The sequence below is a fragment of the Oncorhynchus keta genome, chromosome 31 (assembly GCF_023373465.1).
Source record: "Oncorhynchus keta strain PuntledgeMale-10-30-2019 chromosome 31, Oket_V2, whole genome shotgun sequence".
Lineage (NCBI taxonomy): Eukaryota > Metazoa > Chordata > Actinopteri > Salmoniformes > Salmonidae > Oncorhynchus > Oncorhynchus keta.
The window spans coordinates 10,761,159-10,780,099 of record NC_068451.1 but is presented as its reverse complement, the minus strand read 5'-3'; the positions used below and the strand labels follow the sequence as shown (position 1 = coordinate 10,780,099).

The window sequence follows — 18,941 nt, the reverse complement described above, 5'->3', positions numbered from 1 at the left end:
CTGTGACACACCGCCCCAGACCATGATGGACCCTCCACCTCCAAATCGATCCCGCTCCAGAGTACAGGCCACAGTGTAGGGCTTATTCCTTCGACGATAAACGTGAATCCGACCATCACCCCTGGTGAGACAAACCCGTGACTCCTCAGTGAAGAGGACTTTTTGCCAGTCCTGTCTGGTCCAGCAACGGTGGGTTTGTGCCTGTAGGCGACATTATTGCTGATGATGTCTGGTGAGGACCTGCCTTTCTACAAGCCTACAAGACCTCAGTCCAGCCTCTCTCAGCCTATTGTGGACAGTCTGAGCACTGATGGAGGGATTGTGCGTTCCTGGTGTAACTCTGGCAGTTGTTGTTGCCATCCTGTACCTGTCCTGCAGGTGTGATGTTCGGATGTACCAATCCTGTGCAGGTGTTGTTACATGTGGTCTGCCACTGCGAGGATAATCAGCTGTCCGTCCTGTCTCCCTGTAGCGCTGTCTTAAACGCCTCATAGTATGGACGTTGCAATTTATTTCCCTGGCCACATCTGCAGTCCTCATGCCTCCTTGCAGCATGCCTAAGGCACATTCATGCAGATGAGCAGGGACCCCGGGCATCTTTCTTTTGGTGTTTTTCAGAGTCAGTAGAAAGGCCTCTTTAGTGTCCTAAATTTTCATAACTGTGACCTTTAATTGTCTACCGTCTGTAAGCGGTTAGTGTCTTAACGACCGTTCCACAGGTGCATGTTCATTAATTGTTTATGGTTCATTGAACAAGCATGGGAAACAGTGTTTAAACCCTTTACAATGATCTGTGAAGTTATTTGGATTTTCACGAATTATCTTTGAAAGACGTAGTCCTGAAAAAGGGACGTTTATTTTTTTGAGTTTACTTTGCTAGTACTATACCATAGCAGAACAGATGTTACATTGAAATGTAATGTGTGTAAAAACACAAAGTGGACGTTGGATAGTTTGTTTACCGTTGTCGTTGCCCAGGTGGAAGTATCCATCAACGAGCGAGGCCCCGTTGTTGAAGTGCTGGGTCATGTGATCCAGCCAGTTGGCCTCCACCCCTTTGACTCCCTCGTCACGGAGTTGAACCCTCAGCGGTACCTTCACAGTGTAGTACTTCAGTTGGCCCTCACTGTCAGTTGGGTGGTTGAACAGGGCTAGCAGCTCCACCCCTGAGAACACAGAACACTCAATCTCAATCTCTTTAGATTGTGCTGACATGAAACATGTCATGCAACAGAGATTCATAACGCGACAGAGTTGATACTTTGTAACAGAGGTGATTTATAACACTTAACAGAGTTGACTCATACCCCATAACAGATGTGATTTATGACACATAACAGAGTTGACTCATACCCCCATAACAGAGGTGATTAATAATACATAACAGAGTTGACTCATCATCATTTTCCCACAATCCCGTACCAAAGGCTTGTGCCTCAATTGAAATGGTCCTTTAATATGGACCAATGCTTACAAATTTGGATGGACTGTTGTTTTGGCAGCAGCCATTTAAATGAAGTGCGGCATAATATTCTCTTTTTAATGCTAATATCTGCCATTCCCATGTGAACCAGACGGAGGGCCAGAATGTGTTAGACTCCCACACACGAAGACTCACAAAAGATGCACGCACGCCTCACACACACAGAGTGCATCAGAGGGGACCATGGTTCAGTTGCTCTGGTTTTCTGTCAGTCATTCAGTCAGACACCCAGGAAGAATGAATCATTTATATCCATTTCCTTTCTGCCACGTCTGACTGATGTGACAGCTGGCCACCAAATTCCCAAAATCCTGTCGTTTTTTCCACTCTTCAAAGCTCCAGAATGACAACTGAATGACAATAATGCATCACAACTCTCCCTGCATACGTTGGAAAAACAACAAACTTATTGAAAACCAAGCCAAGTCAATACAACAAAGTCGCTCCACTAATCTTAATTGTTCTGTTGTTTTCCCCCAAAAGAGTGAATTTAAATGAGGCTTTCACATGATATTAAAGTTGATGTTTACTCGTTCAAGGCCAGCGGTTCTGAGGAACTGCTAGCTTCACCATCCCACTAAATGCTCTGCGTCTGCAATGTGTCACAGACCGTTTATCATTTATGCATAGCTGACAGAAACCTTGCACTAATGCATCTGACTAAACCAGACAGCTCAATGGGAACGCATTTAAAGATGAGATAATCGTGGTAAATTGTACAACATACATTTTAGAACAATTTGCGGCATAGGTTATTTCCATTTGCTAGGTTAAATCTGAATTACGGTAATCTGGAGATAAAGATAACCCAGGGTCTTGGATTGTGATCCAAGATGGCGTAGCAGTAAGACGTCTTGTCGTGTCGTGTCCCTTGTATATATCGTTTTTTTTTCTTTCGATTTTACATATTTTTCTTCGCATATCTTTTAAAACATTTTGCTAAACCTCAACTTCTAAATTACTCTCCTGCAACCCGCATCACCCAATGTAGCTATTTTTCCTAAAGTATTTATATTTACTTCGGATCCGGAACCCCTCAACTGAAGCTAGCCAGCTAACTACCAGCTATCAGTCAGCAAAACATTGCTAGCGGTCTTCAGCTAACCGGTCATCAGCTAACCTTTAGCTCGGAAAGCTCTCGCCAGTTCGAACAACGCGACTCTAACCAGAGCATAATGGACCTATTTTTTTTTTATCCCCGGATTCTCACCGCAAACGGAACATTTTCAGCTGGATCTTCACAACTAGCTATCTAGCTAACCGCAACCCCGGATGATTACTCCTGGCTAGCGTTTCCACCCACTTATCTTGAAGCTAGCCCGGCCAGAGCCCCTGTGCCACCACCGTAGCATACTCCTGGGCTACAATATCCGGACCCTCGACAGGTCTATCGATGTCACCGCATGAAGAGGAATAAACAGACTCACCCCATCGCGACGTCCTCCAAAGGCTAACTCTCTAGCCCTTGCTATCTCCTTGCTTGCTAATTTGGCCTGCTAACTGCTAGCTTGTTTAGCCCCGGTCCGCTAACTGCTACCTTGTTTAGCCCCGGCCTACTAACTGTTAGCTTGTTAGCACAGGCCTGCTAACCGTCTGAATCGCTGCGTCCCAAACACTTTTAGTGTTTTAGTTTACAATGGAGCCCCTAGTTCCACTCTTCACACCCCTGATACCTCCTTTGTCCCACCTCCCACACATGCGGTGACCTCACCCATTACAACCAGCATGTCCAGAGATACAACCTCTTTCATAATCACCCAGTGCCTTGGCATACCTCCGCTGTACCCGCACCCCACCATACCCCTGTCTGCGCATTATGCCCTGAATATATTCTACCATGCCCAGAAACCTGCTCCTCTTATTCTCTGTCCCCAACGCTCTAGGCGACCAGTTTTGATAGCCTTTAGCCGCACCCTCATGCTACTCCTTCTCTGTTCCGCGGGTGATGTGGAGGTAAACCCAGGCCCTGCATGTCCCCAGGCACCCTCATTTGTTGACTTCTGTGATCGAAAAAGCCTTGGTCTCATGCATGTCAACATCAGAAGCCTCCTCCCTAAGTTTATTTTACTCACTGCTTTAGCACACTCTGCTAACCCTGCTGTCCTTGCCGTGTCTGAATCCTGGCTCAGGAAGGCCACCAAAAATTCGGAGATTTCCATACCCAACTATAACATCTTCCGTCAAGATAGAACTACCAAAGGGGGGAGGAGTTGCAGTCTACTGCAGAGATAGCCTGCAAAGTAATGTCATACTTTCCAGGTCCATACCCAAACAGCTCGAACTACTAATTTTGAAAATTACTCTCTCCAGAAATAAGTCTCTCACTGTTGCCGCCTGCTACCGACCCCCCTCAGCTCCCAGCTGTGCCCTGGACACCATTTGTGAATTGATTGTCCCCCATCTAGCTTCAGAGTTTGTTCTGTTTGGTGACCTAAACTGGGATATGCTTAACACCCCGGCAGTCCTACAATCTAAGCTAGATGCCCTCAATCTCACACAAATCATCAAGGAACCCACCAGGTACAACCCTAACTCTGTAAACAAGGGCACCCTCATAGACGTCATCCTGACCAACTGGCCCTCCAAATACACCTCCGCTGTCTTCAACCAGGATCTCAGCGATCACTGCCTCATTGCCTGTATCCGCTACGGAGCCGCAGTCAAACGACCACCCCTCATCACTGTCAAACGCTCCCTAAAACATTGACCTCATCCCGTCAGTTGAGGATGCCTGGTCATTCTTTAAAAGTAACTTCCTCACCATTTTAGATAAGCATGCTCCGTTCAAAAAATGCAGAACTAAGAACAGATACAGCCCTTGGTTCACTCCAGACCTGACTGCCTTCGACCAGCACAAAAACATCCTGTGGCGGACTGCAATAGCATCGAATAGTCCCCACGATATGCAACTGTTCAGGGAAGTCAGGAACCAATACACGCAGTCAGTCAGGAAAGCTAAGGCCAGCTTCTTCAGGCAGAAGTTTGCATCCTGTAGCTCCAACTCCAAAAAGTTCTGGGTCCAGCTGTTGATGAGCCACAGTATTTGCTCAATTCTTCCCAGCACCCAGGTCAGGGTGTGATTTGGGTTGGGCATTCTATGTTTTGTTTTCTATGGACACTGTGAAGTCCATGGAGAACAAGAGCACCTCCTCCCAGCTGCCCACTGCACTGAGGCTAGGTAACACGGTCAACACCGATAAATCCATGATTATCAAAAACTTCAACAAGCATTTCTCAACATCTGGCCATGCCTTCCGCCTGGCTACTCCAACCTCGGCCAACAGCTCCCCCGCAGCTACTCGCCCAAGCCTCTCCAGGTTGTCCTTTACCCAATTCCAGATAGCAGATGTTCTGAAAGAGCTGCAAAACCTGGACCCGTACAAATCAGCTGGGCTAGACAATCTGGACCCTCTATTTCTGAAACTATCCGCCGCCATTGTCGCAACCCCTATTACCAGCCTGTTCAACCTCTCTTTCATATCGTCTGAGATCCCCAAGGATTGAAAGCTGCCGCCGTCATCCCCCTCTTCAAAGGGGAGACACCCTGGACGCAAACTGTTACAGACCTATATCCATCCTGCCCTGCCTATCTAAGGTCTTCGAAAGCCAAGTCAACAAACAGGTCACTGACCATCTCGAATCCCACCGTACCTTCTCCGCTGTGCAATCTGGTTTCCGAGCCGGTCACGGGTGCACCTCAGCCACGCTCAAGGTACTAAATGATATCATAACCGCCATCGATAAAAGACAGTACTGTGCAGCCGTCTTCATCGACCTTGCCAAGGCTTTCGACTCTGTCAATCACCATATTCTTATCGGCAGACTCAGTAGCCTCGGTTTTTCTGATGACTGCCTGGTTCACCAATTACTTTGCAGACAGAGTTCAGTGTGTCAAATCGGAGGGCATGCTGTCCGGTCCTCTGGCAGTCTCTATGGGGGTGCCACAGGGTTCAATTCTCGGGCTGACTCTTTTCTCTGTATATATCAATGATGTTGCTCTTGCTGCGGGCGATTCCCTGATCCACCTCTATGCAGACGACACCATTCTATATACTTCCGGCCCGTCCTTCGACACTGTGCTATCTAACCTCCAAACGAGCTTCAATGCCATACAACACTCCTTCCGTGGCCTCCAACTGCTCTTAAACGCTAGTAAAACCAAATGCATGCTTTTCAACCGTTCGCTGCCTGCACCCGCACGCCTGACCAGCATCACCACCCTTGATGGTTCCGACCTTGAATATGTGGACATCTATAAGTACCTAGGTGTCTGGTGAGACTGTAAACTCTCCTTCCAGACTCATATCAAACATCTCCAATCGAAAATCAAATCAAGAGTCGGCTTTCTATTCCGCAACAAAGCCTCCTTCACTCACGCCGCCAAACTTACCCTAGTAAAACTGACTATCCTATCGATCCTCGACTTCGGCGATGTCATCTACAAAATTGCTTCCAACACTCTACTCAGCAAACTGGATGCAGTTTATCACAGTGCCATCCGTTTCGTCACTAAAGCACCTTATACCACCCACCACTGCGACTTGTATGCTCTAGTCGGCTGGCCCTCGCTACATATTCGTCGCCAGACCCACTGGCTCCAGGTCATCTACAAGTCCATGCTAGGTAAAGCTCCACCTTATCTCAGTTCACTGGTCACAATGGCAACACCCATCCGTAGCACGCGCTCCAGCAGGTGTATCTCACTAATCATCCCTAAAGCCAACACCTCATTCGGCCGCCTTTCGTTCCAGTACTCTGCTGCCTGTGACTGGAACGAATTGCAAAAATCGCTGAAGTTGGAGACTTTTATCTCCCTCACCAACTTCAAACATCTGCTATCTGAGCAGCTAACCGATCGCTGCAGCTGTACATAGTCTATTGGTAAATAGCCCACCCATTTTCACCTACCTCATCCCCATACTGTTTTTATTTATTTACTTTTCTGCTCTTTTGCACGCCAATATCTCTACCTGTACATGACCATCTGATCATTTATCACTCCAGTGTTAATCTGCAAAATTGTAATTATTCGCCTACCTCCTCATGCCTTTTGCACACAATGTATATAGAATCCCCTTTTTTTCTACTGTGTTATTGACTTGTTAATTGTTTACTCCATGTGTAACTCTGTGTTGTCTGTTCACACTGCTATGCTTTATCTTGGCCAGGTCGCAGTTGCAAATGAGAACTTGTTCTCAACTAGCCTACCTGGTTAAATAAAGGTGAAATTTTAAAAATGTAAAAAAATATCTGTCAGATCAGTTCCCACATGATGACCACTTCAAAGCGCAACTGACTAGACAATTTCAGCATCAGGGGCATCAAAGTTAAACAAATATTTTAGGATCGCCCTCGACTTGCCCTGAGAGTTGGCGATAACACAAACAGTAGGGTGTATTGACTATTGAGACCTGCCAGGCCACAGTCGCATGGGAAATGACAGACCTGCTATGAGACGATAACTTGTGTGGTCCAATCATTTGAGAAGATTGACGACTAAAGAGTAAACGAGCGCATGAACGCAATTGCAACATTCCAAATGGGTCTCCTTTTAAAGTTTGGTCTGATGGATGCCTGTCCAAGTGACAAGGTCAGGCCCCATAATCCTAACTGGTAATGTGTACTGTACAGAACCACTGTTGAACATGACAGCATCTGTTCTGCTAATCCACCCTCCTCAACACTGATTTAATCAGGACTAATATTTCATAATAAATACATGCTCAAACCAACATGTAGGCCAGCTTTCTCTGCAACGTGATTCTTAGTTGGAGAGTGGTTAGCTTCATACTGCTTAATTTCTAAGAGGTAACGGCAATAATGTGAGTGACCATTGGGATGTTTGTCCAATCTCTATCTTCTTTTTATACCATCACTTCCTCCTCTCACACCTGTGATCCCAAAGGAATGTTCTCAGCACTAGTTTCAATAACCTCAACGATCTTTGATGCTATTTTATAGCACGTCGGTTTCAAGTCCCAGTTTCACTTCTGACTGTTGGCTTGTGACCCTGTTCCCTGTTCCACATTCTGCTGTTCAGGAGGATTATGGGGGCAAAGCCACACAGAACTGAGACTTTGAGTCAATTTCAGCAGAGAGCATTAGCGAAGAGGACAAGGGTACTTGGCACATGGTCACACACAATGCTGGCTATGCCGTGGTGGTGGTGTGGACTGTGGAGGTTTGGGGAGGAGGCTGAGTGAGGTAGGGGGGGAATTATCTCACTGGTTTGGGGAGGAGGGATGAGGCTGAGTGAGGTAGGGGGATTATCTCACTGGTTTGGGGAGGAGGGATGAGGCTGAGTGAGGTAGGGGGGTTATCTCACTGGTTTGGGGAGGAGGAAGGAGGCTGAGTGAGGTGGGGGGGGATTATCTCACTGGTTTGGGAATGAGGGAGGAGGCTGAGTGAGGTAGGGGGATTATCTCACTGGTTTGGGGATGAGGGAGGAGGCTGAGTGGGGTGGGGGACGTCCAGATGAGGGACGTCCAGATGGACCAGGGTGCTTTGTATACAGGGAGCCAAGTATGTATGGGCGCACACATGCACACACACACAGAGGGGAGCATTCAACACACATGCACATTTATGTTTTCCAACTGGGGTTGAAAGAGAATGTGTGAGAGAAGAGAAGAGCTGTCCATCTGGTATTCTAAAATGCTGAAATATGCTAATTTAATCCAACATTATGCTGCACCACAGTCTGAGGAAATTGAAGAACCATTTATGCGGTTTCAAGTTGAATCTTGCCTGGCATACAGTATACAAATCCAATTACATAGTAACGAATAGAAATCTGACAATACTCACCATTGGCTCGCTGAGGGTGACGGCTTGGCTTCTCCTTCAGTTCTATGACGTTTGTCTTGTTATTGTTGTGCGTCAGTGTGTCTTCCACTATAACATCCTGATCATCATCTTGCTCGCTCTCTGTGGATGGTGTTATGGGAAGAGAGGACCTCCCATCATGGTTGCTTTCTCCGACAGTGGTCTCACTCCCCACAGTGTCCCTAGTCTGGTCCTCCCCCTCCCCACCCTTACATAAGGAGCCTTGTCCCTCATCAGCCCCAGTGTCCATCGCCTGCTCCTGGACTCCTGGTTCTCCATTGATCCGGGGGCTAGTGGGGCTTCGGCTGCTCAGGGAGCCTAGCATGGAGCTGGGGCTGGAGTGGAGGGAGAGGGAGGGCGTCTCTGGTTCTCTGGTCTGGGTACCTCGTAACCCACACGGCTCCTGGATGAAGCCCACAAACATGACCCCCTGGTCTGCAGCATCCTGGATCTGCTGGAGAGACAGATAGCAAACAACCGCCTTAGAGAGATCCGTGGACGACCTGACTTTTACAAATACAATTTAATAATACCAACCTTTCATACGGTATGCTCTGTTATGATGGACTGTTATTTAAGATCATGTTGGCTAATCATGAGTAAGATCAAAGTTGTAGCTCGTGCTCAATGGCTATTTTTCCCCCCTGAATTTCCCCCATTTACTCCCTATTTTATCAACCAAATGGATTCCAGGGGAACTGTTTACATACCTGGTATTATCATATAATTATAGAGGCACTCCCCCTCCCTCCACCCCTCTTCCCAGCATCAGCCATTCAAATTGAACTAGAGTTGATTGGATTGCAGTGGCTCCAGCCCTGGCAGGACTGCATCCCAAATCAAGCATTGCTTTTCCCATTTCATTGTCATCTGGCATTCTATGTCAATATTGGGATTTTCCATCAAAATGAAATTGAAATGTTAACTGTCAAGCAGTGTTAATGATGCCATTCTCCATTCACATTCTGTCACAAGATCCAGCCAGAGGCAGTACATTCTGCTATCTGCAGCTGGGGACCAGGAGAATCCAAATCAAATCAGCATGGGTGCCATATCACAGGTTATCCTCTATGAAATGAAATTGTAAAACAGTCACATCGTTTCCCAGCTCCATTGTTTAATATCTATCGAACGTTCGCTCAGCACTTGCACATTTGTATTCCCAGACAAATTGCAAAATGGAATTGCCAAGATGAAAATAAAAATATTATATCTCATTTGAGGGTAACGTTGCCAGTCAATGAGGGAGAGGGATCATTTCTACTGTGTGTGTGTGTGTGTTAATGTGGGTCGACTCGGGTGTGAAGGTAATGGATAGCCTTTGAAATGGTCCGCATTGAATGGAAAATCACACTACTGTGTATTGCACATGCTCAGGTCAGAGAAACAGGTAAACGTCATATGTTTCTGTTACATTGCTATTTATAATGACAAGTCTCTTTTGCTTTTAATAGACGCCTGTGATAGCTCCTAACATGATATGGTTATGGCCATCAGCTTGCTTGAGAGTGGTTAGTGTTACCATGTCCTCACTGCAGAATGAGAGCAGCCTTCTTTAAAGACTTTCATTTTCCAGTTCTACATAGGCTACATATTTCCTATTTTTCCAGATATTAGAGAGAGTGCTCCAGGAGCCGATAGTTTGAAGGTCAGAATGAAACTCAGGTCCTCAGGCGACTGGCCGGCTGAATTGATAACCCATTTCTACTCCCTGTTTTATTAAAACTAAGGACCGTCTCGTCTACTGGCTGTGGAAAGCGAGTCGAGATAAAGAAGAAACCAAACAGATAGTTTTTGCCCACAGCGCCTTTAGGACTTACTTATAGGCTGGTCAGTTGTGTCTGTTATCTGAGTCCACTATACCCTTTTCACACTATCACGCCACCTGAACAAAACTGTGCAGGCTTAATAGTTTCGTTCACATCGATGTCCTTTTCAGCACAGTTGTGGATGCCTAACCACTAACCTGGCCAGCTCAGTACAGCTTGGCTTGGCTCAGCTCGTCTCAGTAGCGTGACAGGGCCTTATCTGAGGCTCACCTTCTTGACATAGCCCTGGATGAGCTCAGGGGTGGGCACCTGGTCGGTAGACAGACACTGCTCCAGCTGCAGACGGTAGGAAGCACAGTTTGACTGGCTCTTCTCCAACCTGCGGTAGCAGCCCACACAGCAAGAGAGAGAGGAACAACACATTTCAGCCACAATCACGTCAGTCATACACGATACAGACATACACCACATTCTGTAATACATCTCTGAAATGGTTGCACAGAGAAATCCTTGGAAATGAAGTATTTATGGATTTATGAAAATAATGTATTAATAAATCACATATGAGCCGTGTTAATGTAATTGTTGGCCTGTGTGACAAAAAAAAAAGAAGGAGCACTTAACGTAGACACAAATCAGGATTGAAAGGGGCACATTAGGGTGGGATAGGAAACTCAATGCAATACAAATCTTGTCTTGTTTTTCCACTGGGTGGATGGAATCTATGTATATATATGGGCCTGTATTTTTCTATCTTCTCTGGAGGAAATCCCACAGCTAGCCCTGGAGGAGGCCAATGCCCCAGCTTCCATCGCTCTGCTTCACCTCTCATCCTGTTGACAACACGGATGGGACGCTTCCACCCTCGCCACTGCATGTGTGTGTATGTACAGTACGTACGTGTGTGTGTGTGTGTACAGTGTGTGTGTGTGTGTGTAAGGAGACGTTAAACATTATCCCATGCAGCCTAGGCCTAGCTCTCTCTCTGTCACACGGACTTCACAACACAGCGGGAACCTGAGTCATCTCTCACAGTCAACAACAACCCCACAGAAGTCAGACGTCACCGTCACGCCAGTCCCCCATCATTATGCAACTTATCCCAGATCAAATGTCAGTAGCAAACTGTGTCGAGGACAATCTGCACATTGGATGCAAATGTTTTTGCAAACTTACTGTGTAATTCACAGCACCGTGAAGCGCCAATGTAAAGGAAAACCTCTGAATTCTTGCTATTTGTTTTCCACGTTCTGTAATTTGAAGTCATGAAAAGCAGATTGGATCTGTAAACTTGAGGAGGGTGTCACGCCCTGACCTTAGAGAGCCTTTTTATGTCTATTTGGTTTGGTTAGGGTGTAATTTTGGGTGGGCATTCTATGTTTTGTTTTCTATGATTTTGTGTTTCTATGTTTTGGCCGGGTATGGTTCTCAATCAGGGACAGCTGTCTAACATTGTCTCTGATTGGGAACCATACTTAGGTAGCCCTTTTTCCCTCCTTTCGTTGTGGGTAGTTATCTTTGTTTGTGGAACTAATGCCATGTAAGCTTCACGGTTGTTTCTTTCGTTTGTTGTTTTGTTGGCGACATTTTGAATAAAAACGCTGCACCTTGGTTCACTTCTTTTGACAGCCGTGACAGAACTACCCACCACCAAAGGACCAAGCAGTGTGGTGAAAGGGACTCCTGGACATGGGAGGAGATCCTGGACGGTAAGGGACCCTGGAGGCAGGCTGGGGAGTATTGCCGTCCAAGGGAGGAACTGGGGGCAGCTAAAGCAGAGTGGCGGCGATATGAGGAGGCAAGTCAGCGAAGCAGGCACGAGAGGCAGCCCCCCAACATGTTTGGGGGTGGCACACGGGGAGATTGGCGGAGTCAGGTTATAGACCTGAGCCAACTCGCCATGCTTACCGTAGGGAGAGAGTGACTAATCAGGCACCAGGTTATGCGGCTCTGCGCCATGTGTCTCCAGTGCACTCTCATAGCCCGGTGCACTCTCTGCAAGCTCCCCGCAGTTGCCGTGCTAGAGTTGGCATTCAGCCAGGAGGGATTGTGCCGGCTCAGCGCTCCTAGTCTCCGGTGCGTCTCTTCGGCACAGGTTATCCTGCGACAGCTCTACACACGGTATCCCCTGTTCGCCAAGCAGAACCCAGTGCGGCCTGTGCCAACTTCCCGCACTTGCCGGGCTAAAGTGGGCATGCCGCCAAAAGGAGAGGTGCACGTGGTAAGCACCAGATCTCCAGTGCTCCCCCACAGCCCGGTTCGACCTGTGCCTGCGCTCGGGAGGTGCCGGGCTAAAGTGGGCATTCAGCCTGGAGGAGTGGTGCCAAGGGCTATGCACCAGATCTCCAGGGCAGCCACACGCACCAGGCTGTCTATACGCCTCCTCCCATCAGGGAGGGTCCCCAGTCCGGAGCCCCCGGCGACGGTCTCCAGTCCGGAGCCCCCGGCGACGGTCCCCAGTCCGGAGCCCGCGGCGACGGTCCCCAGTCCGGGGCCCGCGGCGAGGGTGCCCAGTCCGGCGCCCGCGGCGAGGGTCCCCAGTTCGGGGTCGGCAATGAGGGTCCCCGTACACCAGAGGTGCCACCAAAGTGGGGTGAGCCAGTGGTGGAGCGGGGTCTGCGTCCCGCACCTGAGCCGCCATCGCGGATAGATGCCCACCCAGACCCCCCCCTATAGGTTCAGGTTTTGCGGCCAGAGTCCGCACCTTTTGGGGGGAAGGGGGTACTGTCACGCCCTGACCTTAGAGAGCCTTTTTATGTCTCTTTGGTTTGGTCAGGGTGTGATTTGGGTTGGGCATTCTATGTTTTGTTTTCTATGATTTTGTGTTTCTATGTTTTGGCCGGGTATGGTTCTCAATCAGGGATAGCTGTCTATCATTGTCTCAAATTGGGAACCATACTTAGGCAGCCCTTTTTCCCTCCTTTTGTTGTGGGTAGTTAACTTTGTTTGTGGCACTAATGCCCTGTAAGCTTCGTGGTTGTTTCTTTCATTTGTTGTTTTGTTGGAGACATTTTGAATAAAAAGGCAAATGTACGCTCGCCACGCTGAACCTTGGTCCACTTCTTTTGACGGCCGTGACAGAGGGCTCAAATCCATAATGGATAAAGTGGGAGAAAATAATTAGTCTCCCATCGCCTCTCAAGAGGTAAGGACTTCTTTAAAAATACCCCCATCACCTGCAGTCCATTTTCTCGGTGTGAAACAGATTACTTGCATTCAACCCCATTGATCTGCTGTCTACCGCCAGGCTGCTAGAGTAAGTGTCAAACGCATGCCTGGCTCCAGCCTGCAGCTGGTCTGACTGCAGCCTCCTCCTGGGTGTACATCTACATCTGACTTCCCACTCCTTATGCAGACTGCTGCTGCTATCTATTCAGCTGCACTGTCAGTCAGGTTCAACCGTTCAAGGTTCTGTATCCCGGACCACAGGGGCTATTAAAGGCACAGTCTGGGATTTGGAATCTGGGGATGGTTATTTTAATTCTTGATATGGTGGGGCGTGATGAAACCCAGAAGCCCTCACATCGGGCGCCAAAATCGCAATTCCAAAAATCACAATCTCCATGACAACGGCTCGGTCAGGCTCCACCATCGAACCTGTGTTTAGCAATCTTTCATCCCTGGCCTTTAATAATATAGCACATATTTTTCTAATGTCAGCTTTTCACAGAGTCATGAATAATTTCTTTGGACGAATCCCCTCTAATGGTTTCTGGTCCATACAGCTCTCTCCCCGAGCGCATGTGAATTCTACAATTATCCAATAGATGATGAATATATCCCATCAGACACTGCCTGCTGAACTGTAACCCCTCTACGCCGCAACCAAATTGAACATTGGGAAATATGACAGTTGACATTTGAAAATTAAAATGGTCCTATCCATTCTCTCTGATCCACAGATTTGAGCAGGTTACCACGGTCACCAGTGACAAATCACAGTCAAAGAGACAACATGCTTTTAAAGTTATGGCCTACTTAAAGATGCACTCCAGGACCTTAAGCACAACAAATTCGGAACGTATAGTACAAATTGGATTGAAAATGTATAATTGCAAAATCGACAACATTTGCAGGACATAACATATCATACAAAATGAATGACGTACTGTAGTACCCAATTTGATGACATAGTACACACAAAAAAGGGACCACTTTTGGCCCGTGAGCGCCACTTTCAAAACTACTGGCTGAAATTATACAAGTTTGAGAGTTTATCCTGAACTAAATAGTTGTTCCAATTGGCAGTGTTTAACATGAACAATACTGGCTCCCAGTTCTATATAAGCTACCTGCCCCTGTGTAATTCCTGGCTCTAGAAGCTTTTGCAATGTCACACTACTGTGCAGCTATACCCTTGTTCACTGAGGCTTTACAATTGAGGCTAATACTGTAGAAAATTGGTTGGGATTGTATCCAAAGAGACATTGTCTGCATACTAAACACAGCACATCCAGCTGCTGCTAAGCATAGCCTAGCTGCTGTTCTTGTTCTGGTTCTCACACACACTATCTCTCCCCCTCTGTCTGTCTCCAGCTGACGCATAGCGCACTGCAGAGCGAAGAAGACACTTTTGGTTCTGTTTGCTTTGGGAGAGTGATGAATGGTTGCGCTGTCATCTGCAGTTTTGGCTCCCTGATTCAAGGGACTGACAAGGGAATAGGAGAGGAAGATGCTACCTGGTTGATTTTTTTGTTTTGTTCTTTCTCTTTTATCCCACTCCTCCCCCCGGGGCTGGTGCTGATGTGAGCAGCCGTCTCCACGGTGACAGAATCTGAGATAAAGCAGGACGGTTTGGCCGGAGCCATCAAAGGATGGCAGCCCTTTCCCCTTTCTCTCTTTCTAACTCCCGCTCGCTCGGTCACACTCCAGCTGTGATCTTATTTTCTCTCTCTACCGCTTTCTATTCCTCGTATTCTCTTTTTTTCCTTCAGAGGAAGGCAACCATGTCGGTGTGTAAAAACCATGCTGCTGCCCATTCATCCATCCCTTTTCATACAAAATCAATATTTATGTGCTCCCAGCATAGGATTAGTGTCTGGAACTTGTTTGGGAGTGGTTTTTGTGTAGAGACAGTGGGAGAGAGGTGTGATGTATTTCCCTAGACCATAGGAGCTCATTAATGGGCACAGGCTGTCTTTAGAAAGAAGGCAAGAGCCACCTGAGTGGATGGATTGTTGTGCTTTACAACTAACTAAATCCTCCACCTGTACCAGCCAAATGGTTTGATCCTATCAAGACAACACTAGGCAACCAGGAAGCACAAAACAAGAACAACAGGGCACGGAGCCTAAACCCCAATATACTGAGGAATGTGCAGGAATTATATGTCCATGTGCAGGAATTATTTATTTTAGGAATCTCGAGATTAATTCCTGGATGATAATTCAACGAGAGGAGAGTCCAGGGATTTATAGAGTGTGGCGTCACTGTCCGACCCCAGGGCTCTGGATCCACGAGAGAGAACAGACCAGGCCATAAAACACTGTTAAGAGGGGAGGGTGAGGGGTTCAACTGCTGCCCCTCTAATCTCTCTGTGGGGAAAGTGACTAGTGAGTGTCTGGTTCTGCTTCACACAGGCAGTCATTCCCAGAGACAGACCTGCATGTGGCCTAACACGCATGAAACCGCTGTCCTTCATAACAGCCAGCTGGTAGAACACAGGGCACACGAGGCAAGCCAGACAGGGCTTCAGCCGGAAACCACCACTACCAGCACCACCCCACCATGCCCTTCACATACACTTGGAGTAAAACCATGCCCTAATCCAAGCTGACTGTCACCCAGGGCTCGCTGACAGGTGCCCGGGTGGAGGGCAGACATGGGGGGGCAGCTGTGACTTTGGCCCATTCCACATGTTGGCCGGAGCATCAAAAGCTTGGAAAGAGATTATTTGCTTGCTAACGACCAAAACAACAGCCCTGTGACAGCTAGCCCAAAACAACCTCTGCAATACCAATGTCTACATCCATGTAGTAATATACATTTTTATTTGCTGTACATATTACGTAATGACAAAGCTTACATAAACACAAATGTATTGACCCTGGATAAGGCTTCTGCTAATTGTGTCAATGAAGGTGCTCTGAATAAGTGCAATGTGTATGTACTCGTACCCATCATCGAGTCGGATCAGCACGGCCCTGTAGAGCTGGTGCTGGGGGCTGACTGCGTCGGAACCACAGGGATGAATGAAGGGGTGAACGGCAACCAGGGAGAAGCCCTGCTGGTACAGGTCCTGGAGCTGGGCTGGGAGCTCCCGCACAGACGAAAGACACAGTGTAGATGAGCCATCTGAAAGACAGGGAACGAGAAAAGGTACAGATTCTGAAGAACGTGTGTGTGGTTGGTTCAGGTGTTTTGTCATGGTAGTGGAAGTTATAGTGATAGTACTGACTATAGTTGTAGTCCAGTGAATGATACTCAAATTCAGGTAAAAGTGATAAACAGAGAGGAGATTCAGCAACCTTTGGAAGACAATGGAATTCAATAAATAAAAGCTTCATTGTTAAAAGTAGAACCGAAGCGTTTCGGCTGTTGGTCTTCCTTCGGACTTTTAAACACACACAGGGAATGATCATGTACAATCAAGAAAAGTCTCACAAAAAGGCTACATTCAAATGGAATCTAGTGGAACTCATCCATGACCAGGTCAAATAGAGTTACGGAGGGAGGTCAACCAAATTGCCTAACAGAAAACATCCCTATCAAATGTCATAATACTTTACTGCAGTACAACAACCCAAACGTAAGCAGGACCGGATGGCAGTGTTGATCCACGGAGCATTTTCAGTTTGTTTTGGCAATTAGCATCATGCCTTTGGCTTTGGCTCCCTGGTCTGAGAGTTGATAAGACAGGATAAAAATCCAATCAAAGCTGATTGTTTAGCTCTATGATACGAGCCGCTTTCCGAGGACAGCTTTGATGCCTTCTCGACAGGGCTTAACCTCACCAATAGCAATAGCAGTGGTGAAGACAGACGCTTGGAATTAACAAGATAGTAGACTCGCTGAGTGACCAGATATTTTGACGTGGGGGGGAGAGCGAGGGGGGGTGTATTTTAAGCCTAGTCGTCTCAGCACAATCCAAGCAGCTCGGCCAAGCCATCCACAGCTCCAGAACACGCTGTGAGGCGACAGTTAAACAAGTCCAAACAGTTTGCCCGCTTGGGAGACAGTCAAGACCAAGAGCAGGATGGAGGGAGGGAGGAGGAGAGGAGGGGTGAAACAAGTTGTGGGAATGTCACTGCTGTAATTGGAATCAATGCGGCATAAAGTGAGAAGAAAAAGGCAATGTCCATGGGAACGTCGGGAACGGAAAGTATATGAGAGGTCACGGTCAGGGAAGGATCATTTGGTCATAGAGAAATATTCACAACTTCATGTCATCAACAAGAAAATGCTTAGGACAAAATTAGTGTGACTCTCACATTAGCATTTGTGGTTGAATAGATCCAACAGAGTGATGGTGCTACAGACATGGGTTCACTCAAGTGAAATGATGAAGTTAGTGTTTTCCCAGTCAAACCACAAATCAAAAAGACATAATGTGCCTGTTTCTATTTGCCATTTACTTTGGTTGATACATTTCACTGTGTTAACTGAGTGTCTGTGAATTAATATAACAACTCAATTGTTCTACCAGTCTATAGCACACTACTGTAACACAGTAGTGTGACTAACAGTATAGTATATCGGGTTTCCCAAACTCTGTCCTGGGCCGAATAACCAAGTCATCATCAAGCTTTGATTATTTGAATCTGCTCTGTAGTGCTAGGGCAAAAAATAAAACGTGCACCCGGGGGGCCCCAGGCCCGAGTTTGGGAAACCCTGCAGTATATCACCAGAACAACAATAGAGGAAAGGGGAGCAGTGGAGCTTGTAATGCCAACCAGGAAACAGCAGCATTGTGGAGGAGATGAAAGCTGATTCAGTGAGGATCTGAAGTCTCTCCTGGGCATGGAACCAGAGGTTCATTGTGAAACAGCTACAAAAAAAAATCCTCTTTCCCCTCAGGCCAGTAACTGGTTGGCTAAAAATATCCCCACATTTTCTCAATCACACTCTGTCCTACTCCGACACAATACAGGAGCTTCCAGAGCTAAAAGGCATGACAGAGAAAGGAAATAGGCCACCCTCTCAAAATGTGTGGAACATCATTTCTTTTCTGCCCTACTGCCGTTGGAAATGTAATTAATCCTTCTGTGATCTGTGATTTTATTTTCTTGTTTTGGTGATCCACAAACTCTTTCCCCTTTCCCTTGAGGCTTGGTTCTGTGCTGTGTATGTATGCTGGGTCTGTGAGATGGTGTATATATAATAACGTGACTAGAATTCTCTCTGCTTTCTCTCTGAACACTCCATTGAGATGAGTAAATATAGAATATGTTTTTCATTAAGAGCCAATGGAAACACACCCATAGGGGACTTCTTAATAAGTTGCCTCTAATCGCTATGAGAGCTGATCCTGAAATCGAAACCAAAAGCCGTCATACGGTGACCAACCGATATGTATATTTATCATTCAAACATCTATTTTGAAGCCTAGTGCAGGGTAATGCGAGGTCTCACAAAAATGTGTGACGCGGTGAGAGCGTTTATTTGGCAATAAGACCCTGTTATCCATACAGAAACCCATTTTTTTTTTTTAAGTAGATAAATTCAGATTAGATTCTGTGCAGTATATGTATATCTCAAGTCAATGTTTGCGTTTAATATTGTAAACGTGAGGGCCCTTGTTTGAAAAGCCCATATTCAGACTGAGGCAGTCTGGTTAACGTTATCAACAAATTGGAAGCCAATTTCTTTTCCCTTTTTTTTTGTTTACCCAGAAAATAAATTAACTTACATAAACAGAAGGGAAA

General features: G+C 46.8%; 1 protein-coding gene across 2 annotated transcripts in view; it reads right to left on the bottom strand.

The window, feature by feature from the left end:
• Positions 1–18,941, bottom strand: part of LOC118364392 (raftlin-like) — a 79,902-nt gene that overhangs the window by 33,387 nt on the left and 27,574 nt on the right. The window contains exons 3-6 of one of the 2 annotated variants that reach the window (XM_035745895.2): positions 16,194–16,371; positions 10,348–10,456; positions 8,291–8,762; positions 963–1,166 (exon numbers count right to left, since the gene is read on the bottom strand). In XM_035745895.2, coding sequence (XP_035601788.1) covers positions 963–1,166; positions 8,291–8,762; positions 10,348–10,456; positions 16,194–16,371 — 963 coding nt within the window. The remainder of the gene's footprint in view (positions 1–962; positions 1,167–8,290; positions 8,763–10,347; positions 10,457–16,193; positions 16,372–18,941) is intronic. The other variant, XM_035745896.2, reaches the window with a different exon arrangement.